The sequence below is a fragment of the Leptonychotes weddellii genome, chromosome 2 (genome assembly GCF_054177405.1).
Source record: "Leptonychotes weddellii isolate Sample4059 chromosome 2, ASM5417740v2, whole genome shotgun sequence".
In the NCBI taxonomy this organism is placed as follows: Eukaryota; Metazoa; Chordata; class Mammalia; order Carnivora; family Phocidae; genus Leptonychotes; species Leptonychotes weddellii.
The window spans coordinates 121,180,717-121,194,882 of record NC_138370.1 but is presented as its reverse complement, the minus strand read 5'-3'; the positions used below and the strand labels follow the sequence as shown (position 1 = coordinate 121,194,882).

The window sequence follows — 14,166 nt, the reverse complement described above, 5'->3', positions numbered from 1 at the left end:
TATTTGAATAAACATAGATCCATAACCCCCTCTGTTCAGTTGCTTTCCTCCGTCATTGTCCAAAAATTAGGGCATTAAAAGCATGAAAGGACTCTGATTGCAATGCTCAAAGAATAGATTGAGGAATTTACTTTGGCTGTTCTGGCTAATTGAAGTTTAACCTTTTATTGAGGCCCTTGTAAATCATTGTAACTGTGACTGTTGTGTTGCTGAGTATAATGTTTTCATCACAGTTGAATGAGGGTTTTATTGGGGATCTTTCAGTGTCACAGAAACTCTGAATATTCTCAGTGGACAATGCTGTATGAGAGACTGGACTATATATATATATATATATATATACACACATATATATACACCCTGATTCGTGATTTACTTTGCTTGTAGTTGTAAGATCTTATTTTCTTGAGTTAGGTTGTTTGTTTTTTTTTTTTTTCTTCTCTGTGTATGTGTGTATGGGTATGTGTTTGTATATAATGGGAAGGAAAAACTAAACACTTTTGATAATTTTAGGATCTAATTGGGCTCTATCTAGTTCACTGGTGCTTTACTGTTTTTCATATGCTTCCTTTATTTTTCAATAAATGTGTAGATTTTAGTTTTTATCAATGTTAATATAAATTTGACCACGTATTAATATCTTTGAACTTATATCTGAGAGCTAGGCAGAACAAAAAAGTTGAATGAAATAAAAGCATTCAAGTAAATGTTGATATTTTATCTCCTGTGAAAGGGTTTTTGTGGATTTTACTTTTATATATTGCCTTCAGTAATAAAAGCATAACAAAGTAGAGATTTTTAAACAAGAACATACCTACAATGCAATGTTTTTTAGAAAACACTTAGATTCTTTGCGGTTTTATTCTTTATATTTTTTCACATGTGACCTTGCCTGTTTCCTGCCATCCCACTTAGGTTTCTCTGTCTGCTTTTATAATATATAATGAGTGATCTACATTGCTTTCAAATAAATTCTACATTCAGAAATCTGGGAATTGCCTAGTTGTGCTTATAGTTTTTGAAAGTGAAACATTTTATTGCCAGTTAGTTATTCATGCAATGTAGTTGCCTCCACACACTACATCAAAAACTAATGATATACTATAGGCTGGCTAATTGAACATAATAATAAATAAATAAATAAATAAATAATAAAAAGAACATAATAAAAAAATGAAAAAAAATAAAGCATTAAAAAATGTATCTTTTTAGTATTAACACTTTTACTAATGCTGCTTATATATCTATTTTATATGACTAAGGATTTTTGAAAATGAAATGGCTATACCTGATCTTTGTTAAAATTATGTGGCTTGTGGTTATAATAAGAATTTGCATATACTTTTGATTATCACCAATTTTGTCAAGGGTAATTATTATTACCTACTGTCCATAAAGCTCAGTTTAACTATTAATTTCATTATATTTTTCCTGCTGACTTTTCTTCTTAAAAGTAGCAGAATCAGTTATTCAGAATTTTTCTTCTTAGCTTCTATTACTTTTTCCATTAGACAAATAGTGGAGGTGAATTGAGGGGTGAGGAGAGAAGCATTTTCATTATGGATCTAAGAGTTGAAAAGAACTTAAAGAATATTTAGAGGAGAATGAGAAGCTTAACTAATGGGGTTACTGAATAGTTATGATGAATGAACAGAGGGCTGGCTGCCTTACCTTTCTTTTAGCGTCTGTGTCGTAAGGTGGTTAAGGTAGTACATTGTAGAGGTTAAGAACAAAGCCTTGAGCCAAAGGGCCTGGGCTCACATCTGCTCTGTCACTTACTTGGTACAGAACATTGGGCACCTCCATTATCTTAATCACGTTTCTAAAATGAGCATATTAAAAGTACCTACCTCTTAATGGTTATTGTGAAAATGAAATGAATTATGAAAAGTACTTCTTAGCATGTGTAAGTATTCAGTAAGAGATGGTCTTTAATACTACCATCTTGACTACTATAATAACTATTACTACTGATACCTTTTTTTTTTTTTTAAAGATTTTATTTATTTATTTGAGAGAGAGAGAATGAGAGAGAGGGGGGAGGGTCAGAGGGAGAAACAGGCTCCCTGCCGAGCAGGGAGCCCGATGCGGGACTCGATCCACAGACTGCAGGATCATGACCTGAGCCGAAGGCAGTCACTTAACCAACGGATCCACCCAGGTGCCCCTACTATTGATATCTTTACTATAATTCTTCGTGAGCTAACCCAGGTTTGATTTTCTGGGTAAGGGGCAGGGCATTCACTTCCAGAAACTCATTAGGATGTTCATTTCCTGTAGAGATTTCTTTGGATGCTATGAAGCAGAACTTGGTTTTGCAGATTAATGGTGGCTGTACCAAAGGCTTACTATAAGTTATATGCTCAAGAATATACTGTTAAATGTAACTACTAAGTTTTTTTTTCTCACTGCTTACTTTGTGTAGTGATTTATATGAACATCAGGAAAAGCTTTGTTTTTCTTACTTTTGGGTCTACTGAGTCGCTTTATGCTTCTGTATCTTAGCTTTTTGCAGCTCATCTATTGGGTTTAATTTTTTTTGAAATATAGTTGACCTACAATATTATATTAGTTCCAGATGTATAATGTAATGATTTGATACGTGTATATATTATGAAATGATCACCAGAATAAGTCTAGGTAACATCACCTCACAGAGTTACACATTTTTTACCCCCTGGTGATGAGAACCTTTAAGACTCTTAGCAACTTTCAAATCTACAATACAGTATTATTAACTGTGGTCACCGTGCCGGGTACAGTACATCCCCAGAACTTATTTCTTTTGTGATTGGAAGATTGTACCTTTTGACCCCCTTCACCCATTTTGCCCACCCCTCCCCTTCCCCCACCTCTGGCAACCACCAATCTGTTCTCTGTATTTATGAGTTCATTTTTCTTTTTTTTTTTTCTTTTTTAAGAGTCTACATATAAGTGAGATCATACGGCATTCATCTTTCTATGTCTTATTTCACTTAGCATAATGCCCTCAGGTCCGTCCATGTTGTCTCAAATGGCAAGATTTCCTTCCTTTATAATAGCCAAATAATATGAGAGAGAGAGAGAGTGAATGTGTGTGTGTGTGTTACATTTTTTTTAATTTACTCATCAGTGGACACTTAGGTTGCTTCTATGTCTTGGCTATTGTAAATAATGCTGTACTAAACATAGGGGTGCTGATACCTTTTTTTTTTTAAAGATTTTATTTATTTATTAGACAGAGAGCAAGAGCACAAGAGTGGGAAGGGGCAAAGGGAGAGAGAGAAACAGACTCCCCACTGAGTAGGGAGCCCAACGTGGGGCTCAATCCCAGGACCCTGGGATCATGACCTGGGATCATGACCTGAGCCAAAGGCAGATGCTTAACTGGCTGAGCCACCCAGGCACCTCGTGCAGATACCTTTTTGAGCTGTTTTTGGTTTCTTTGGATAAATACCCAGAAGTGGACTCGCTGGGTGATATGGTAATTCCATTTTTAATTTTTTGAGGGACCTTCATACTCTTCCAGAGTGGCTGCTCCAGTTTACATGCTCACTCACACTGCCCAAAGGATTCCTTTTCTCCACATCCCTACCAACACTCGTTATTTCTTATCATTTTAATAGTAAATAAAATTAGTTTAATACTGATTTTCTATGGGAAACCAGGAACTTGCTTGCTTGTTTTAATACACTTAAAATTTATTATGGAAATAAAAAAACCCCACAAATATAGGCAGAACAGTTCAGTGAATTATGTACCTGTTCCCCAGCTTCAGTGATTATTACTCATGGTAGTCTTTTTTCATCTATGGCCTCACCCACTCTTCTTTATATTATTTTTGAAAATAATCTCAGACATTTTACTGTACCTTTGGGGAAAAAAGTGAAAGATTAAGATAGGAGTTCCTTGGAGATTTCCAGTCATTGCTCCTGGGTTACCTCTTGGACAGGTGTAGAGGGAGGGCTCTGATGCATGATGTCGAGGGGCAGCCACCAGGACTACCCCAAATATACTAACCTGGCATATTGATAGTGCCATTTTAGTGTTTTAGTCATGATTGATCACACTTATTATTAGCTGTTAAATTTGGTTTCATTTCAGCAGTCCATGGAATAAGTTATGTAGGATCTATACACCTAACATGTAAGTTTCTAATACAGATGGTTCTTGCCTCTATGATGGCTCAGCTTATGCTTTTTCACCTTTACGGTGGTGTGAAAGCAATACACATTCAGTAGAAACCATACTTTGAATTTTAAGTTTTCATCTTTTCCCGAGTAGCAGTATGTGGTGCGTTAACTCTCTCGTGATGCTGGGCATCAGCATCGAGCTGCAGCTCCCAGCCACCACATGATCTCAAGGGTGAACGATGATGCTTTCGAGCATTCTGTGCCCATACAATCATTTTGTTTTTCATTTTAAGTACAGTATTCAGTAAATTACATAAGATAGTCAATACTTTATTGTCATATAGGCTTTCTGTTAGATGATTTTGCTCAACTGCAGGCTAATTGTAAGCATTCTGAGCATGTCTAAGGTAGGCTAGGCTAAGCTATGTTCAGTGGGTTAGGCGTATTAAATGTATTTTTGACCTACAGTATTTTTAATTTATAATGGGTCTGTTGGGATGTATCCCCCTCATAAGTTGAGGAAGGTCTGTAACAATCTCCACAGGTTAACAGATAAAAATAACAAGTTAATGCTTGTTATTAAGTATTTATGGTTGTAAAATTGGAGTGGGTGTTCTCTTTTTAGGTATATTTACTCTAAGTGTAATAAATAGAAGTCTTTGGGAGAGGAAAAGTGTCTTTATGAAAGGAAAACAATTTAACAAAATTTTAAGCAGAAAAATTCTTTTGAGACTTCTGTCTAAAGTATTTTCCTATTAAATTTGTTGAGCTATCAGAGAGGCTGGTTTAAGTTTTACTTAGGCCCAGGCATGGATCTATCATTTTGTATAACTTGAATGGGAACCAGTTTATTTAATTTTTGGCTTAAGTCCTTAGTGAAACCATAATTTAACTTGGTCACTGCTACAGCAGCAGCAGCTCCTTTAGCAGCTCTTTTTGTTGGAATATGCATGGATGTTGTACTTTCCTATACAATTAGTTATAAACGTAACTATTTCAGCTGCCTTGGGCAAGTGTTTTAATTTTTATTTTTTTTTTAAAGATTTTGTTTGAGACAAAGAGCATGTGTGCATGAGCAGGGGTGGGTGGGTGGGAGGGAGAGGGAGAAGCAGATTCTCTGCTGAGCAGGGAGCCCAATGCTGGGCTTGATCCCAGCACCCTGAGGTCATGACTTGAGCCAAAGGCAGACTGAGCCACCCAGGTGCCCCGCAAGTGTTTTTTAATCAGATATGTCTGATACCTTAGTTGGAAATACTGTGGTAGTTTAATCATACACTACCTTCAGTGCTAAGACTCTTTTGTGTTCTTAGGTTATATAAGTGGTGTTTGTGTCAATAGAAAGATTCACACAATTGGGAGCAGAGAAACAGCCTTTCATTTCTATGTGGCTAGTGTTTTAAAAGTTGATCTTACATTTTCAGTAGAATCAAGGTCAGTGGGAATGTCTCATGATGATTCACATGTTCACTTTAAATTGAGTAAACAAGGGTGTATTCTAGCTTCTCTGCCTTTTTTTTTTTTTTTATGAATTTAAACACTTTTGGATGAACTAGACACATATATTTTTTAATCCATTCCTTCAGGAACATATTTTTGTAGATGATATGGTTTTATTGTCTTTGAAGTAGGAGTTAATAAAACACTAGACTTGAGGTTTAATTATTATGAGAAAAAATGGGCAAACTACTTAAAAACTGAAGTTGTCACTTTTGGTGGATATGCCTCACTGTTTAGCTGGATTAGAGCTGATACCTCTGTACTCCAGATTATATCATTTAGTTATCGGGGACTACATTTTGCAATGTACAGTCCTCCTGGACAGTTTGGGAAATAATATTATTAAATTAAATGCTTAAAGATGCCTTATTGAGTTCTTTTCCTTTTTCTTTTTTAATGGCTGATAGTATCCAGTATAAAAATATTCAGAGATAAAAATGTAGACATGTTCTACCTATGGATTTCAGCCTCCTCATACTTTGAATTAGAACCAAATCAGAGGGACACAGGAGCTCATCAGCTAAAAGTGTCAATATTAATACTAATAAAGCAGATTGCAGAATGAAATTTACATCTGAAGGCAAATGGGCCTATTCAGTTCCCAAATTTCCTTACACCTAGTCATAGGCAATGCTGGAAAGCCATAGACTTCCTCCACAGAAGCAGGCCATTTACCAAACATGGTTTCAGAAAGAACGTTTATGTCTGGAGAATTGTTCTGAAAGAAAGAGTATCAGAGATTGATGCATGTGGGCGGTTATTTCTTTTTTCTAGTCTAACAGACAAATCACCGTTTTCTTCTTGGAGAGGAACGAGTTATAGTAGTAGAGAGAGATCACTAGTACAGTGGTTTTCAAACTGTTTGACTGTGGTCCATAGTAAAAAATATTTTAGTTATGACCTGGTGGACGTGCGTGTGCATGCACGCACACACACACACACAAAACAAGTTTCATGACACATTGCTTATACTTACCATAATCATGCACTCTAATATTTTATATCCTATTAAAATAAATGATAGTTGTGACCTTTTAAACTGATTTTATGTTCCATAAATGGGATCAGTACAGTTAGGCACACTAGACTGGCGTTAGCAGATGTAGTCCCACATGGAAACATAAGCCTGGGAGTTAGAGGTCCTTTTCTTTGGTTATAAGATGATATCAGTTCTACCCACAGCTTGGTTACCTAATCATTAGGGGATGTTGTGCTGTGCTTAATTTGAGAGAAAGAATTACCTATAAAGATACTGGTTAAAGAACATAAAATCTCAAATTTATTGCCCCTTAATGCTTTTCATTACTATGAAAGAAAAAAAAAAATAGGATTGCTTGAAGTATCATTCTTTTCCACTCTAGATACTTAAAAAGCTTTTCCTAGATTAAGTCAGGCCAGAAAAGTATATTCTTGTGTCATACTGTTCTCTTACAGAATTTCTTCTGCTGAACTGCATTTAGGTGTTATGTCACTGGTCATCACAGAAGGAATGACCCATTGTCACTCATTGCAATTTCTTAAGGATATTGTTCATTCTGTATGAACTTTTTTAGAAAGACTCAAAGGAGAATTTACTCTTTGCTGTCAATATTAGGAACAGTGCTTTTTCTTAACACCTGGTTTGTTTTTGTGCTAAGGATACTGTGATTCTTGTAATGGATCATGTTGCTGTATTTGTGTCGTTGACTGGAAAGTAGAGAGCTAAATTTTTGGGCTTACATTTATAGGACCAAATCATATACAGTTTCTTCACTGATGTCATTATCCTGTTTTTTGTGGGGAGGGGGCAGGGGCTTTTAGCCATTACTTTTCTATTAGTACTAATTTTCTCATATACTTAAAATGTTATCATTTTGGGGCACCTGGGTGGCTCATTGGGTTAAGTGTCTGCCTTTGGCTCAGGTCATGATCCCAGGGTCCCAGGATCGAACCCCGCATCGGGCTTCCTGCTTGGTGTGGAGCCTGCTTCTCTCTCTCCCTCTGCCTCCCTGCTCGTGCTCTCTCTCTCACTCTCATTTATTGTTAAAAGTCTGTTTAAATTTATTTCTATATGATGTACTGTTATACTTTTAAAACATTTAGTATTTGTTGGTGTCAAGATCAAATATGATTTTGGAGGATAAAATAAACCTTGTAGATTCCTGGATCTTCTCTGGAATGAGGTTGAATACAAACGAATAAATGTTTTTGGTTATTTACATCTAACAATGGTCACAAAATAAAAAATCAATTTTATAACTGACCTATTTTAAGTATATAAAGTCAAGTTACATGCAGAGTATTTTTTTAAAAAAAGATTTTATTTATTTATTTTTAGAGAGAGAGAGAGAGAGAGTTGCACACATGCATGGGTGGAGGGGCAGAGGGAGAGAGAGAGAATCCCAAGCTGACTCCCTGCTGAGTACAGAGCTGATGTGGGGCGCTTGACCCCAGGACCCTGAGATCATGATGTGAGCCGAAATCAAGAGTCTGATGCTTATATACTTATATACTTAGATCTTTCTGTATATAATTTTATTAGCAAATTTCAGAATATTATCTAATTGATACTATATTTTTATATTCCAAATAGGTTTAAAAATGATTTGAGGGATGCCTGGGTGGCTCAGTCGGTTAAGTGGCTAACTCTTGGTTTTGGCCCAGGTCATGATCTCAGGGTCCTGGGTTTGAGCCCCACGTTGGGCTCTGCACTCAGTTGAGAGTCTGTTTCAGGATTCTCTTTCTCCCTCTGCCCCTCCCCCTGCTCTCTCTCTCTCTCTCTAAAATAAATAAATCTTTAAAAAATGATTTGAACATTATAAGAACTTAATCAGTGAAGCAGAGTTAGAACATGGAGATGTCTTAACAAAATATGAACTTTTTAGCTGTAGAATTGAGTATAAATGTCAGCCTTCTTGTGAACTTGTGAATTAGTAAGTGACCCAAGAAACAGTCATTTGGTTAGGGAAAAAAAGATCATTTTGGTTAGAAAAAAAGGTCAGGTATTTCAAGCAATGTTTTAAGAGTGGTGTGAAATCTGTTCATAATAGAACCATAAAACTCTACTCATACTTCTGAACATGAAATAAGAACTATGGTGAATATTGTTAGCATCAGTATGGGAAGAATTTTTTTGGAAAACTATAGCGTCAACCCTGAACTACTTTGTTAAATATAATGCTCACAACTTAGTCTTTTCTCAGTGATTCAGGATCATTTGAAAATTAATAGAGGTATTTTAGATAATAATGAAAATAAGGACCTCTACTGTGGCTTTGGAACTTTCTTGAATAATTCCCCAGTGTTCACTAAACTCACTGTTCTGTGTCACTTTCTGAGAAGAATATTTATATTTGTTTATTTATACTTCTGGTGCAGAGCTGTTCCATGACCGCTTTTAGCTTTGGTTAATGCTTTAAGTTCCATTAGCAAACTTTACTAGAATCACTGATCCTAGAATGTTAAAAAGTATATATACATTTTATTCTTTTAATGTGCCCCTTAATAGCTTCTGTGTGTTCAGTGAAACTTAACATTTTAATCTTTCTTGCAGGGTTCATGCTTGAACCAGATCCAGAGCGTAGACCTGACATATTTCAAGTGTCCTATTTTGCATTTAAATTTGCCAAAAAGGATTGTCCAGTTTCCAACATCAATGTAAGTAGTTTTTCAAGTAGGATATGAATTTAAAATCCCATTTCATATGTATAAATACATATACTTTCAGAATTACTTGTTTCATGACAAGTGGTCTGATAGTCTGTTTGGGGTTAGTATTTTTGATAAAAAGCGACATTGCCAAATTCTGCTGAGGTGCCCTGGGGAGCTACAGCAGACCTGGGGCACTGCAGGATATTTTTCCTTTTTGAGGGAAACACAGTGATATCTGTTTTTCACAACACAAACTCCTATTATTAAGTTGTTTGGGTCTATCTGTTAAGTTGGGAGGGTACCTCATGAAAAATTCCTGAGACGCTAAGCACTGGGTAAACTGAAAAAGTCTGGTTACCTTTGGTGTAAAGAGCATAGGTACTGTAAATGGAGAGACCTGGGTTCAATTCTATCAGTGACTGATTTTGTATATTTTGGGAAATTACCTAATGTCTCTTTCTTTTTCTGTGAAAATAATAATTATGAGGATCACAAATAATAAATGTAAAATCCTGTGCCTCATCCGTGGAAGGTGTTAAGTTGATAGTAGCTAATATTATTCAGAGGCTTTGAATTATTTTGTCTGCATAGTATACCTAACTATATTAGATTAACTGTGTATGGCAATCTTTGTTAATTTTAATAAAGGTCTGGGTTCATCACTGATTTTAAGCCAGTATCAACTTTTAAAGATCATTCTGGCTCTTGTTCTTTTTGGTGTGTAAAACTTAGTCCATCCCACTAAAAAAATAAGTTGTACTATTTCTTTTTGGTTTTTTTTGAAGCCTCAATGTAATATATGCTCTGTCGAAGATGAAAGGCAGGCAGTTCTAACATTCTAGTAATGAAATGGGTTTATTTGACATTTGACTATGGATTTTTAGCTTTTCATTCAGCAAATATGTATTTGGGTGCCTACTATAAGACAAACATTATAGAGAGCATAAACAGATGATCTTCTGCTCTTGCTTGCTAGCCTTTACAAGCAGTGTCATGAAAATTATCTGCAATATGTAGAAACAACACTTTCCTCAAATGCTTGGTGTTTGCTTCTTTTTCCGAAGTCATTTGGAAATTAGTCATTGATTTACAAGTGTAATATAATCCTTCTTTTTATCTGATATTTACCTGTTTGTATAGTGGATATGATGATGTTCCCTTTCTTTTCTAAGGGTTTTTGTGGAACATGAATATAAAAGTGACATTTGTGTAGCATGCAGTGATATTTGCAGATTAGATCTGGCAAACATATGTGAACATGTAGGTATCTGAGGTGAAAGTAGTATTTCATAGATAGTACTTTTTAAGAGTATATCCATATTGTTTAAATAAAACTTTTTGCAATTAAAATGAAAACCAAAATGAAAAGTTATTTTTTTCTTCCAAGAATTCTTCTGTTCCTTCAGCTCTTCCTGAACCGATGACTGCTAGTGAAGCAGCTTCTAGGAAAAGCCAAATAAAAGCCAGGTAGGCAAAGCTATGCTGAGATTTGAAAAGACATTTTTAAAAACGTGTATAGTTCTTATTTTTAATCCAAGCAAGTGTCATTGATTAAATATCATTTTCACACACAAAAAGTGTATGTTCTTTATTGCATGTGATGAGGAGCTTAGATAGCAAGTATAAAATAAGCTTTTTTTGCATTAGGTATGGAGTTTGACATCAGTCTTACTCGAATGCTCACCCTCAGCAATTAAGAAGTGATTATGCAACTGGTGATGTTACATTGGGTCATTTTGGGGGGTGTCATTATTTCATCACATGGTAACTAATTTGTGAAATTTTTGTGTTGTGTTTATAGCTAGTATGATTTTTTAACTTAAAGAAAGAACTCTAACAGCCAACTATTTTAGAGTATTCTAAATTCATAAGCTCTTTTATGTATTCTAATACACATTTAGAATATGTATTGCTATGTATAATTTATAATGAATCATTATAACTATAATTCTTTTAAGACTGGTAAAGAAATGTTTTAAATTATCATTCATAGCTATTTACTGATAAGTTTGATATGTATTATGTAGGTTAAGTTGTGTATCTGATCAATGATTGAATTAATGATTGATTTTTTTTATACTATTTTTGGGTTTAAAAGTTAATAAATAGGATTATATTTTAGATTATCAGACAGGTATAATATTACATGTGGGGAGATTTCTTGGTCACGGCTTTTTTTTTTTTTTTTAAGATATATTTATTTGAGAGAGAGAGAGAGCATGACACGCCAGTTGCAGGGGTCGGAGGGTGGCAGAGGGAGAGAGAATCAAAATTTCAGACAGACTCCCCGCTGAGCACAGAGCCCATCTCAGGGCTGGATCCCACAACCCCTGAGATCATGACCTGAGGTAAAATCAAGAGTCGGGTGCTTAAGCAACTGAGCCACCCAGGTGCCCCATTCAGAGCTTTTTTTGTATTGTATTTTACTTAGGCAAAGATTTTATTTGACATGAACTAGATAAAATATGTTTATATACCTGTTATATGCAAGATATAGAAACAAAGAAAATTTTAGGAGCAGTGTTTATTCTCAAGGAGCTCACATTCTAATGAAGACAGACGAGAAAACAGTTGCAACGTGATATAGATACCAGGCAACTCTGAGAGTGGAGGAAGGGAAAGCTGGGAGCAGAGAAAGCATCCTTTCCCTGGGGCTGCAGCTTGCTAAACTCCTCCTTGAAGGATGAATAGATAGCCTCCTGGAGTGATGCGGAGTGAAACTTTAGCAGGCAGGCACTTCAGGCAAGAAGAATGGACTTTGTGAAAGTGCAAGGCTGAAGCATAAGGGGACATAAATGGGAGTGGTGGGAAATGGTAGCTAGGTGCTGTCATGAGCAACTTGGTTTATATGTCATGCTGAGAAATTTGGACTTTGGCCTTTAAGCCAGTGAATTTTCAACCTTGCAGTGAGCTCTACTATTCGGGACTTTGTGTGAGATGTGTTGTTATAATAATAATAAATAATTTGCTATTTATAAATTGTTAAAATATCATTTGTGAATGACTTTTTAAAAAAAATAATGCCATCACTCTAAAAATATTATCTTCATTCACTTTAATTTTAAAATACTCTCTCGAGTAAGAGACTGAAGGAATAAAGTTACATCTAACCTGCAGGAATCTGTTATGACTGACTGTCTTATCTATGACACAGCTGTAGTTAGCAAATGCTGTTAGAGTTGAGTGGCAGTTATGAATTTTTATAGGTCATGTCAGTTCAATTTTATTGTGGTCTTTTAAAATTTTATTTATTTTTTAAAGATTTATTAAGAGAGAGAGAGAGAGAGAGCGAACGTGGGGGGGGTTGGGCAGAGGGAGAGATTCTTTCAAGCAGACGCCCTGCTAAGCTCAGAGATGCTGCTGTCTCCAGCCCCATCCCAAGACCCGTGACATCATCATGACCTGAGTCGAAACCAAGAGTCAGTCACTTAACTGACTGAGCCACCCAGGCGCCCCTACTGCAGTTTTTTAAATAATTATTTTGTCAATGAGTAAATCTGTAAGAAAGTAGATACAGATTTTTTAAAAAGCATGAGTCAACTGAACAAGAATGATGCTTTGAATATCTCTTCAACCATGACAGAAGTCCTAGCTATACAATTATAAGCAAATGAAATAGTTAATGCAACTAAAATTCAGTGCTATTAATATTGTTAAATCTGTACATTACATTAAAAAAATTAGGTTCATTGGTGCTTATTGGTCAATAATGTAAATTTACTCTTTATTGATAGAATCAGTAAAGTACTTGAAAAAATTTAAATGTGAATAAAACCTAATTTAAAAAATCAAGTTATTTTTTTTTCATGTAAAAGGCTTCTTAACAGGGGATGGGTGATTGAAGAAATCTTTAAATAGTATCATTATTTACATGTTGTAGAGCTTTGTGAATATTATCCATTGACCCTGCCTTTACTGTGTGACATTTTTGGTTTTACTTCTTTCTTAAAAGCTCCTTTCTACCTCCCTGAAACCTGCATCTGCTTTTGGGACTCTTAAACCTGGGAGACTTTTGTGACTTGTATCTGCAAATGGAAGGGTTGAGAATTACTGTCCTGGCAGATGGAAACACTGAAGTATTTTAAGAGGAAAGTGTGTTTTAGGAAGATTGTTCAGGTGATAGGCAGTAGGAAAGACAAGGAAGGAAGCAGAGGAAACAGCTTTGTCTACTGTGATAGGGCAGATGAGGCTGCACAGTAGTGTTGATACCAGTGATTGCTCAGTCCTTTGTTTCAGCTGAGTTTGTGTCTTCGTGTTGCCTCATCTGCCTGCCCAGGCATTTTCTTCCCATTTCTTCACACAGAATGCTTAATGTCTTTTTTACTGTCTAATGAAAGTGTGTTTACTTTTTACCCTCCAGTGCCTACCTGAAGCCTTTGTAGCCGAATTAGAATTACTCCTCTGTGAAACTCTTGACAGTTCTAGCTTGACACTGACTGTTTTTACTGTCTTATATTTTATTGTATTTTCATGAACGCACATCATATCTTCCTGGGTATACTGTAAATTCTCTGAAGACGGTATTGTGCCTTGTTTGCTGGATACTAGTAATCATATAATAGACACTGGCATTGGAAAATACATTAGGAAACACTACACTAAAGTCTGTAGAACTTTTAATATGCTTTTTAGAGGTTTGCTACGCTCATGTGTGTTGTGAGTCTCTATAGAGCGATTTGTAACAGTAACAAGGCAGGGCGAGGTCTGGCCTACATGATCCACTTAATAAAGAATGGATAGACAGATAAAAAGATTGTATAGGATATACAGTCCCCAAATTACTCGAACTTAGGGAGTACAGCATTGGTTTTAGTGTCATATCCATAATTTGAACTCAGTAAGTACTTGATTATCATTAAAATGAGATATAATTGATTAAATGTACACATGATAATTTTATTGCCTTTCAAGTTTTCATAGACTTGTA

General features: G+C 35.5%; 2 protein-coding genes across 3 annotated transcripts in view; both read left to right on the top strand.

The window, feature by feature from the left end:
* Window positions 1-14,166, top strand: part of ANXA3 (annexin A3) — a 295,648-nt gene that overhangs the window by 241,371 nt on the left and 40,111 nt on the right. The gene's annotated exons all lie outside the window — the stretch shown is intronic.
* The window catches only part of BMP2K (BMP2 inducible kinase), a 124,707-nt gene that overhangs the window by 70,430 nt on the left and 40,111 nt on the right, over window positions 1-14,166 (top strand). For both annotated transcript variants that reach the window (XM_081812264.1, XM_031041216.2), the window contains exons 8-9: window positions 9,142-9,245; window positions 10,627-10,706. In XM_081812264.1, coding sequence (XP_081668390.1) covers window positions 9,142-9,245; window positions 10,627-10,706 — 184 coding nt within the window. The remainder of the gene's footprint in view (window positions 1-9,141; window positions 9,246-10,626; window positions 10,707-14,166) is intronic.